At 36.8% G+C, this 12,429-nt stretch overlaps 1 protein-coding gene across 1 annotated transcript in view; it reads right to left on the reverse strand.

Annotated features, from left to right (window-relative positions):
- Window positions 1-3,227: 3,227 nt before the first annotated feature.
- The window catches only part of LOC124511680 (zinc finger protein 850-like), a 46,024-nt gene continuing 36,822 nt past the window's right edge, over window positions 3,228-12,429 (reverse strand). Inside the window, 2 exon segments of the mRNA XM_047079065.1 lie at window positions 3,228-5,211; window positions 9,508-9,661. Of these exon segments, the coding sequence (XP_046935021.1) occupies window positions 3,557-5,211; window positions 9,508-9,661 (1,809 nt within the window). The 3' untranslated portion in view covers window positions 3,228-3,556.

The raw sequence follows: 12,429 nt of genomic DNA on the forward strand, positions 1-12,429 counted from the left end.
TGTGCACTCTCTCAAAAATAAATTACTTAATTAAATACAATAAGGATACTGGGGAATTTCCAAATGTCATATTCATGCCTCAACAACAGAAGATAAAAAGATGGTAAAGAAAACATTTTGCAGACCAGGTTTAAATATACCCCTTATTAATATTAAATGACAAGGTAGTCAAGGATAACTGTAGAATGAAACAGATTTTGTCAGTGGACTTTGTTCAGAGAGTATAATGTTGCGTGCAACCCACCAGCAGTCTGAGAGGTGTTAAAAATGTGTCAAAAATTACTAATCCTTAGTGTCTTCTAACTTACAGATTTCCTTTGAAATTTATTAATTTTATTTACATGAATTTAAAACTAATTTGCCAAGTTTCAATACAGATATTCTAATTCTAGTACCTTTTTGAAAAGTTTTTTAAAGTTTATTTTTCCATGCTCAGTGTGGAGTCCAACCTGAGGCTCAATCCCACGAACCATGAGATCATGACCTGAGACAAAATCAAGAGTTGGATGCATAATTGCCTGAGCCACCCAAGCATTCCCTGATTCTAGTATCTTGGTAGAAAACTGGAAGGACTGATTTTGAGATTCCGTTCATTCCATTCTCCTTTAAAGCGAGAGATCTACAAAAGGCTTATAGTGGGGAAATGTTCTATCACTTCTGAATGTATATTAATATTAGACTATAACTTACTAGAAAAAGAATCATGACATGGTCTAAAAATGTCTTCGGTAGTTTAGCTCAACTGTAGTTCACAACCAGTTTCCATAATCATATTGTGTGGTGGGGTCTATGTGTGCATCAGGAAAGAGAAGGCAGTAGTTAGCATGAGGAAGATTGTGGTCTTTCCCAACGAAGTCAGTTAGGAGAAACATTCAGTTTTATACTAAAGAGTCTGACTCTACTTTTGATGTCCAACTAATGATACCTGTGAAGCGTCATTACAACCTCTTACTATTCTGCCCATCTGGACAGGAAAAGCTAATAATGACTCCTGAGAGGCCCTTCCCTTGGCCGTAGTTATAAATTCACAGTGCAAATGAGTACCATCACCCCGGCCCCGCACAATATGCATCATAACAAAGTAGCCACCATTCCCTGCTTTCTCTAGCCATTTTCAGAACTTGAGAAGTCTACCCTGCTCTCCCGAGAAAGCATCTTTATGTAATAAATATTCTCCGAACACTTGAGTGAAGAGTCATCATTCTTGACATCCAAACATCCTGTTCCAGTGGAGTAAGCACAAGTGCAAATGAGCAAAAAATGTTTTAGAGGGTAAATATGTGAGATTTCTAGTTATCAAAAGATTCCCATTGTGTATGTTCATTCTTGAGAGTAAACTCATGAACATTTACCTTTTCAAATTATTTCCCTGAGCACACCAGCACAAAATATAGATTGTGTTACCTTTATTCTTACTTCTTACAGTATCTTAACTTCTTCTGTCTTCTTATAGTATCTTTATCCTTACTTCTGAAATTTTATTTCCCAATACTTTTCATATGCCTACTTTTTGTTTTCATTTAATGTAACGGTGCAACACACTAGTCTCATTTTAGCATAAAAGGTATGTATAAATATCATCATATGGAGTATATTCATGAATGGGGAGGCAGGTTTTAGAGGGTGAGAGTTTGAAATTGCACTATGGTTATTTTCATTACAGTGACAAAAATAATCTGACATATACTATGAACTTTGAGATATACTATGAATTTGAACTCTCAAATTCAACTTATGAATATATATTTCCTGAACTGCACATCTGAATCTAACATGGAAAAAAATTGTTATGGATGATATTCAACCTACAGAGCCGCCAAAGGATGTATTATTAGTGTTCATTATGAAATGCCCCAAGGAGGTGGGATGCACATGGCTAATAACAGTCACATGATTCACTTAGGGTTATACAAAAGCTTACATTTTAGTTACTTAGATATGAGAAATAGGGTATCCTAAATCAAATAGTATCAAAATGCAATTTCAGTGGTCAAATTTGAATCCTTCACAAGCATACTACTTTTGGGTTTCTTTTTGTTTTGTTTTGTTTTTAGAGAGAGCACAAGTAGGCAAGAGGGGCAAAGAGAGAGAATCCTAAGGCTCCATGCTCAGCAGAGAGCCCAAGAGAAGTTGATCACATGACCCTGAGCCAAAATCAAGCCAGACACTCAACACAGAGCCACCCAGTCACCCATACCTTGGTTCTTCTGATTAAAATGTCCTCTATAACTTTTCAGTTTCCAAAAATAAGAGTAATTTTTATTCATCCATGATATATAACTATTACCTTTCAAAGAGGGAGAGACCATCATTACCCTCCATTTTCTCTACCACGTATATCATCTCCAGTAACCCATCATTCTCACATAAAAATCTCATTCTGTCAATGTAACGAACTACTCTGTTTCATGATCATCTTTCTGATAGGGTATTCATTTCCTGTATTAACCAACAAAGGCTCTCAATGATACCAATAAATCCAGAGAAGTGCCTATGACCACAGAAAACATGACAATTAGGGTAATAGTTTTAGATCTATTCCCTACCACTCCCCATACTCTCAGATTTATACTATACTGTATCTTAAAATTAGCATCCTAGTTTTTCCAGGGTATACACATATGACTAAGCCCCACCTAATGAAATAAGTTCCTTTAAACTTACTGATGCTTTCTCTGAAACCACCATGGTTGACAAATGAAATACATGTAATGAAAGTATAACATCATTGGATTCCAAACTTGAGGTTATAAAGTCATCAATAATAATGAAGCCTCAAGAAACCTCAAATAATTAAAAAAAAAAAAGCTATAGGGGTGCGTTGCTGGCTCAGCTGGAAGAGCATGTGACTCTTGATCTTAGGGTTTTGAGTTTGAGCCCCATGATGGGTGTAGAGAGGAAAATAAAATCTTTAAAAAAGATTTAAACAGAAGATGTTTAGGTCTTTCCACAGATACACTTGTTCCATTGACTCACATCATCTCCTGAGTTTAAATTTCTATGGAATTTAACACCTAAGATTGGTTAATCCTCCAAATAGACCTACTTCCCCCTAGTGTGAATTTTCTTATTGTAGTCCACTGGCTAAACAAACAATCACCTTCATTACACATGTAATGTTTCTGTCCAGTATGAATTCTTTGGTGTTTCCTAAGGTAAACACTTTAACATATTTGTATGGTTTCCATGTTATGTGAATTCTTTCAAGACCACAAACCACAAAGTTGTACATTTTGGGTTTTTTTTAATCACTAGAAGTCTGTACCTCTTAATCCCATCCACCTATTTTACCCCTCTCCCCAATCTGTACATTTTTTATAAACCTGATCATACTCATTACAGTTGTAAGGTTTCCCTCTAGTAAAAATCACATTCACAAGATATAATAAGCTTTGGATAAGCCTTGCCATACATTCCATTTGTGTGCTTTCTTTTAGAGATTTATATTCTGATATCAGGGGAGGTGTGAGCCATGGTTACAAGCTTTGCCACATGTTAGTTTCATATGATTCCTCTCCATGATGGAATCTCTGCCGTTGAGTAAGCCTTGCTCATTTTATTTGCAAGGTTTCTTTCTCCTATGAGTTCTTTGATGATCCCCAAAGCTTGAGCTTTGAATAAAAGCACTGCCACACATATTAGGTTTATGCTGTTTCTTTTCACTATGTATTTTCTGATGCCTAGTAAGGTTTGCAAATTGGGTAAAAGCTTTGCCACACTCATTACATCTATAAGGTTTCTCTCCAGTATGGATTTTCTTATGCTGAGTAAGATGTGAACGTTCCGTAAAGGCTTTTCCACACTCAGTACATTTGAATGGTTTCTCTCCAGTATGAGTTCTCTCGTGACCCGAAAGATGTGAACGTTTGATAAAAGACTTATCACATTTATTACATTTATAAGGTTTTTCACCTGTATGAATTCTCTGATGGTCAGTAAGGTTTGAACTTTGGATAAAAGCCTTGTCACACACATTACATTTGTATGGTTTCTCTCCAGTGTGTATTTTCTGATGTGTAGTAAGATTTGAAAATTTGGTAAAAGCTTTGCCACATTCATTACATTTGTAAGGTTTCTCTCCAGTATGAGTTCTTTCATGACCCCAGAGGTTTGAGCGTCTGCTAAAAGCCTTATGACATTTTCTACATTTATATGGTTTTTCTCCTGTATGGATCCTCTGATGTTCTATAAGGTTATAGCTTTGGATAAAAGCCTTGCCACATACATCACATTTGTATGGTTTCTCTCCAGGATGTGTATCCTGATGTCTAATGAGGTGGGAGCACTGCTTAAACGTTTTGCCACACTCATTACATTTGTAAGGTTTCTCTCCAGTATGGATTTTCTCATGTTGAGTAAGGCCTGAACGCTCAGCAAAGGCTTTGCTACATTCATTACATTTGTAAGGTTTCTCTCCAGTATGGATTTTCTTATGTCGAGTCAGATGTGAGCGCTCCATAAAGGCTTTGCCACAGTCATTACATTTGTAAGGTCTCTGTCCAGAATGAATTCTCTCATGACTCATGAGATTTGAGCTTTTGCTAAAAGCCTTCCCACAGTCATTACATTTGTAAGATTTTCCTCTAGTGTATGCTCTTCTGTCTTGTGCAGGTAACAAAGGATATATAAAAATCTTCCTAGATTTATTCCAAATGTTTTTGGTACTGGGAGGAATTCCTTGAAGTGGTGAGACTGAGGAACCATTGCTGACAGACTTCTCAATTGGATTACTACATTCATACATTTCCTCCTCACTGTGAAATCTCTGGAGTTCAGCCAGATGTGCCTGCAAACTTAATCCAGTTCTATTTTCCATGCAGTTTATGTACTGGTTTCCAGAACCACTTCTGTTACCGCCCAGTTTTAACGAATTCCTCAAAAATGGCTCCTCATGCATGAAATACTGGTACGTATTATTTCTTACAGAAACACTCTGCTTTTCAGGAAGAGTAACTGAGGACTGATTAAGTTGCTGATCTTTTCCACAAGTGAGATTTTTGTCATGGGTCAAAGGCACTTCTTTGTAATTTCTTGCATCATACTCCCACTGAGTCTCTAACTCATGCATATTTTCCCAGACTTCCTTGAGATCAAAATCCTGGATGCCATGACTTTCATTTCTCTCCAGTATTACCAGGTGGCACAATTCTCCTTTATTAATGTCCTCTATTGGTGATAATTCCTTGATTATAAATCCAGCTGAAGGGCTTCCTATCAAATAGAGTTGGAAGATAAGTATTTTATACTAAATTGCATAATTACACACCCAAATAATACTTTAGTTGGAAGATAAATATTTTACACTAAATTGCATAATTACACACCCAAATAATACTTTATAATGAATAAAGGAAGCTTTTCAACCATGGTCTTCAAACACTATTGTTATATACAATGTTTTTAAATTTTGTTTTTATAAACGTGGGGATAATGCTTGTATTTGCACATCTATGGGAATATGATTGTGTTGTAAGTTAAAAGCCTGACCCTAGAGAAAGGAACTGATATAGCAACAGGCATAATATTGACTCATTCTGTAAGAATTTATACTACGGTATGAAGTAACAATGGAAAACATTCAACAGGGAGACAGTATGGTGTTATAGGACAGTATTTCCTCTAAAAATTATCAAACTAAATATCCCATGAATTCCATTTCTAGGTATATACTCAAAAGAATTATGTAATATATACATGTTCCATGAGACATGTACAAGAATTTTTTTTTAAGTTTATTTACTTAAGAGAGTGAGAGGGAGCTTGCAAATGGGGGAGGGGAAGGGAGAAAGAGAGAATCCCAGGCAGTCTTCACACTGTAAGCACACTGCACAATGCTTGACTTGAACTCATGAACTGTGGGATCATGACTTCAGCGAAAATCCAGAGTCAGACACTTAACTGACTGAGCTACCCAAGCATCCCAAAATAAGGTATCATTATCTAAAAAGCTATGGCAAATCAAATTAATGACATTTGTGACTAAAGCAGTAACTTTAAAAAAAAAAAAAGTACGTTCTAAAGATATCACAAATACTCCGTTTAAAGACTGCCATAGGGGCACCTGAGTGACTCAGTTGGTTGAGTGTCCGACTTTGACTCAGGTCATGACCGCATGATTTAGAAGTTCAAACCCCACTTCGGGTTTTATGCTGACACCTTGGAGCCTGGAATCTGCTTCAGATTCTGACTCTGACTCTCTGACTCTCTGACTCACTCACTCTCTCTCTCTCTCTCTCTCTCCCCCCCCCCTCCCTCCCTCCCTACCCAACTCATGCGCTCTCTGTTTCTCCCTCTCTCTCAAAAATAAACTTTTAAAGAAAGACATAAATTTAATTGAGGAAAATATATGTTACAACAATAAAATATCCCTACACATTTATGAAAATGGCCAAAATTTAGAACACTAATACCAAATACTAGTGAGAATGTGGACCAATAAGAACTCTCATTCATTACTGGTGGGAATGTTGTACACCACTTTAGTAGACAAGTTGCACTTTCTTACAAAACTAAACATACTCTTAAATATGATTTAGCAGTCTCATTCATTGGTATTTACACAAATAAGTTGAAAATTTATATCTATACAAAAACCTACACATGAAATAGAGAAATCCTAAAATTTGTATGGAACCACAAATGACCCCAAATGCCCAAAGCATCTTGAGAAAGATGAATAAAGATGGAGGCATCACACTTCCTGATTTCAAACTCCTTGACTACAAATCTGTGGTAATTAAAACTGTATGGTATTAGCATAAATCTAATAGACACACAGATCAACAGAACAGAATAGAGCCCAGAAATAAACCCACACACATGGTCAATTAATTTACAACAAAGGAGACATGACTATACAATGGGGAAAGCACAATGTCTTTAATGGATGGTTTGGGAAAACTGGACTCCAACACGCGAAAGAATGAAATTGGACCACTGTCTGAAACCATACACAAAAATTAACACAGAATGGATTACAGACTTAAACCTAAGATGTGAAACCATAACATTCCTATAAGATACGGGGTAATGAGCTCCTTGATTCAGGTCTGGGCAATGATTTTTTTTTTTTTTTTTTTTTTTTTTACTTCGACACCAAAAGAAAAATCAACAAAAGCAAAGGTAAGTGGGACTACATCAAACTAAAAAGTGTCTGCATGGCAAAGGAAACACTTTTTTAACAACATGAAAAGGGATCCTACTGGACAGGAGAAAGTATTAGCAAAATATGTATCTGATAAGGGGCTAATAATCCAAAACATGGCAAAAAGAAGCTCAAATAATCCAATTTAAGAAATAGGCAGAAGATATGAATAGACATTTTCCAAAGATCTAGAGATGGCAAAAGGACCATGAAAAGATGGCCAAAATCATTCATCATCAGGGAAATGCAAATCAAAATCACAATGAGATATCACTTCACACCTATTAGAGTGGCAGTTATCAAAGTATGATTTCTCTTATATGTGGAATCTTAAAAAAACAAAATAACCCCTCTTAGATACAGAGAATATATGTGTGGTTGCTAGAGGCAGGTAGTTGAGGGGACGGTGGCAGAAATGGGTGAAGGTAATCAAAATATTAAAAAAAAAAAAAAAAAAAAAAAAAAAGATGCCTGCCTGGCTCAGTCCACAGAGCATGCAACCCTCGACCTTGGGGTTCTGAGTTCAAGCCCCATGTTAGGTGTAGAGATTACTTAAAAACAAAACAAAAATTGCTGCCAACTCTTGAGTTCTTAAAACCAAAAAATAAAAACAAAACAACCAAAAAAATATCAATATAGTGCTTTCCATATACCAAGAATACAACAAACATCTGTGGAATGATACGTTTTTCCTACAGAAAAGCTAACTAGAGATATCAGTAAGTTGTGCTCTATTTAACCTACATCTAGTTTTGATTTTCACTTTTTAGAACTATCTACATCATGCCTTCCTCCTAATTACTGCACAAGCACCCAACCTCAAGAAGCCAGGATAGCCCAGGAAAGAAAGAGGCCTTAGCTCTACTCTAATAGACAGTTACTACCTTTTGTTTGTCTCCTGAAAAGTTCTGTCAAGGATACAAAATGGAAATGGAAAGTGAATAGTTCCGGGGGTTTGTACTACAGAGACCTCAGCTCTGACCTGTATGTTATGAGAACCATGAGAGATGGAGGGAAAGACTCTCTTAGAGACAGCCATCTCAGTCCCTCTCAAATCACAGCACCAGTATGGTCAGAGGGCCCAAATAACAGTGTTGTAGGTCCTAACAGTGGGAGTTTAAACTTGTACGTAATTTGATTTACTCATATGAATAACAGAATGAGAAGTGTGTGTGGGATGGGGTAAGATTTCCTTTGAAAGCTCCTAAGAAATAAACTTTTATTTTCCCACAGATCCTTCCCAAACAATACTTAATGGACCTGCTTACTCTGTGCCCATTTCAGTTTTGACTTATGCTCACATCCCAACACATTCCCACCTGTCTGGATGTTCTCCTATATTCACTTCACTTTCCACAGTCCAGGGATCTTTCCCCTGGAAAGAGATGATAGAGATGATATTCAGTTCAAGAAAAGATTTCTATTTATGAAGAAAAACAAAACATGTTCTGCTTCTCTTCCAGAACACATTCCCAGCTCATTTTTCAGCAAAGAAGAAAGGACATTCAGTATATGTGGGTGTAGAAACATACTTCAAAAATTAGTCAACTCAATGCCTGAATGCTTAAGGATTATTTTAGGTATGCAGAGATCTGCTTCTTTCCAAGAAATACTGAACCAAAAGCACAAGGGTAAGACCGCAGAATCAGATATTTTAAAAAATTCACCATAAGGTTTCCATTTTTCCCCCCAACTTTAAGTAACTTTATTGTCTCTGAGCCTTATCTTTAATGATGTCAGTGAAACTGGACTTTACTAAGACTTTAAGGATTTTTATATCCTATTCCCCAGACTCCCAGATTGTTATTCAAATTCTAGTTAGTTAACATACAGTGTAGTATGGGTTTCAGAATTTAGGGATTCATCACTTACAAATAACACCCAGTACTCATCCTCACCAGTCCCCTCCTTTAAGCTTTTCTGACTACTAATGTTCTGCAACCACCTAAACAAGCAGGAATGCAGAACTTCTGAAGGAAAGGGAAGTTAGAGTCCATTTGCCACATTATGATGCCTTTCGATTCTCAATTAAAACAGCTGCAATCATTCCCTTAGAAACAGGGATTTGAAACTCCTATGATCAAGTCAAAAGAAAATGCAGACAGGGGCGCCTGGGTGGCGCAGTCGGTCAAGCGTCCGACTTCAGCCAGGTCACGATCTCGCGGTCCGTGAGTTCGAGCCCCGCGTCAGGCTCTGGGCTGATGGCTCAGAGCCTGCAGCCTGTTTCCGATTCTGTGTCTCCCTCTCTCTCTGCCCCTTCCCCGTTCATGCTCTGTCTCTCTGTCCCACATAAATAAATAAACGTTGGGGAAAAAAAATTAAAAAAAAAAAAAAAAGAAAATGCAGACATAAAAAGTAATTACCGACTTGGGGAGGGAAGTTATCCTCACCCAGGGAGACCAGGTTCCTGTAGTTCTCCAGCATCACGTTCCTGTACAAGGCCCTCTGAGCAGGGTCCAGACACTCCCACTCCTCCTGAGAGAATTCTATGGCCACATCCCTGAATGTCAACCGCCCCTGAAAGGAAAACACATTTCACCAAGTGGACAGGGAAAGTGTTCTTATTTGACACAAAACAAGAGAAGCACAGATGTGTAAAGACTGACTTGGCTGGAGTGAGTGCTCTTTGATCCGTGTAATATAATTTTGAGCAAGTTACACTTAACATAAAAACAAGCCATTTTAAAGTACCATTTGGGGGCATTTAGTGCATTCACAATATTGCACAAACATCACCTCTGTCTAGATCCAAAACATTTTTATCATCCCCAGAGAAGATACTTATTAAATACTATTAAAGCAGGTGCTTCCTATTGCCCAGTCCCTGGCAACCACTAATGCTTTGTCTCTATGGATTTACCAATTTTGGATCTTTTCATGTAAGAAGGGATCAAAAATGTGACCTTTTGCATCTGCCTTCTTTCATGTAGAATGTTTGGGGTTTATCCATGATACAGTATGTATCAGTGGTACATTTCCTTTCTTCTGGAAAGGACTAGACTATAGACCTGTCATTGCAGGACTAGTCTATTGCAGACTGTAGGACTAGACATTGCAGGACTAGACTGTATTCATTCAACTACTGATGGGCATTTGGTTGTTATCAACTTTGGTTAATATTAGTAATTTGCTACGAACTTTCGAGTACAAGTGTTTGGATATCTGTTTTCAATTCTTTTGTTATATACCTAGGAGAGGAATTACTGGGACACATGGTTTAATTTTTTTAAGAATCTGCCATGTGCTTTTGCACAGCAGCTACACTTTAACAGCAATGTGTCATGATTCTAATTTCTTCACCTCTTTACCAACACTTTTTTTGCTGTTGTTCTTTTATAGTAGTCATCCTAGTGGGTGTGAAATGATCACTTGTGGTTTTGAGTTTGGAATTTACTAATGACTACTGTCACTGAATATCTCTTCATGTGCTTGTTTCATTTGTGTATCTTCTATGGAGAAATGTCTATTAAAATCCTTTGACCATTTTTTAAGTTGGGTTCTGTGTATTTTGGTTGTTGAGTTGTAGAAGTTCTTCATATATTCTAGGTTCTAGACCCTTCATAGATATGGACTGGCAAATTATTTCCTCCCATTTAGTAGATTGTTTCACTTGTGTGAGAATGTCCTTCATTGCACAGACATGATTAATTCTGATGATGACCAATTTATCTACTTTGTCTTTTTCTCTTTCGATTTGGGATCATGTATAAAAATCCACTGCCAACCCTCAGGTCATGAAGATTTACCCCTAGGTTTTCACCTAAGACTTTTATAGTTTTAGCTCTAACATTCAGTCTTTGATTAATTCTGAATTGATTACCTTATATGGTACAAGGTAGTTTCAATTTCATTCTCCCATAGACTCTAGTTGTGCCAGTACCATTTAAGAGAGTATTGTTTTTCCGCTGTTTTTGGCACACTTGTAAAAAAGGAATGGATTATACATGCATGGTTTTATATGTGGAGGCTCAGTACTATTACTTTGATCTATATATCTAGCCTCTGCTGGAATTATAGTTTTGATTACTCAAAATTTGTAGTAAGGTTTTATGTCAGGAATTCTAGGTCCTCCAATTTTGTTCTTTCTCACATTTATTTTGGTTATCTGGCGTCCTTACCAATTCAATATGAGTTTTAGAATCAGGATTCCCATTTGGGCAAAGATATAGGGATTTTGCTGAGGACTGCATTACTCTTTATATCGCTCTGGAAAGGATTCCCATTTTACAGTCTTGCAATCCACAAACACAGGACATTTTCACATTTATTTAGGTTTTCTTTAATTTTCCTCAGCAGCTTTCTGGTTTTCACTGTGTATAAATCTTCCATTTCCTTCGTTAAATTTATTCCCATTTGTTTTCTTGCTCTTATAAATTGTTTACTTACTTTCCATTTGTTGACTGCTGCTGTACAGAAATGCAACCTGAATTTTGAGTGTTAATATTGTATGCTGTAACTTCAATGAATTCATTCTAAGTCTGAGCTTTCTTTACTTCTAAATAGGAGATCATGTATACTATGAATAGAGAGATAGTTTTATTTCTTTTCCCATTTTGACACATTTTATTTATTTTTCCTCTGTGTTTTCTCTGTCTAGAACTTCCAGTACAGTGTTGATATGTGGTGTCAAAATGGGTCACACTTGTTTTGTTCTTGGTATTAGGAGGACGTTTTCAGTTGTTTACCATTGATGTTAGCCATGGGATTTTAATAATACCCTTTTTCAAACAGCAAGTTCCTGTCTACTCCTAATTTTTGAGTGTTTGTTGGATAAAGTGTCCTGTATATGTCTGCTGAATCTAGCTGGTTTACGGTGTTGCTCACTTCTTTATTATTGATATCTGGTTGTTCTACCCATTATTAAAAAGGGAGTATGAGGTCTCCAACTAGTAGAGAACTGTCTCCTCAATTTTTGCTTCAAAAAATTGGGGGCTTTGTTGTTATGTATTTATTATTTATACTTGGTTTATCTTGCTGATGAATTGGCCCTTTTTTCAATATATAATGTCATTCAACATCTTTGATAATAATTTTACTTAAAGTCTATTTTGTCTGATATTTGTATACCTACCCAGATAAGTTTCATTATTATCTGCGTGGAATATCTTTTTCCATCCTTCCACTTTCAACATATTTGTGTATCTAAAGTGAGCCTTGGGGCACCTGGGTAGGTCAGTCAGTTAAGCGCCTAACTGGATTTCAGCTCAGGTCATGATTTCACATTTCGTATGTTCGAGCCCCGCACGGGCTCCGTACTATCAGTGTGAAGCCTGCTTGAGATTCTC

This window comes from Lynx rufus, unplaced genomic scaffold (genome assembly GCF_022079265.1).
Source record: "Lynx rufus isolate CCGP_SWC_20201006 ecotype Redwood Valley unplaced genomic scaffold, mLynRuf1.p SCAF_16, whole genome shotgun sequence".
Taxonomy (NCBI): domain Eukaryota; kingdom Metazoa; phylum Chordata; class Mammalia; order Carnivora; family Felidae; genus Lynx; species Lynx rufus.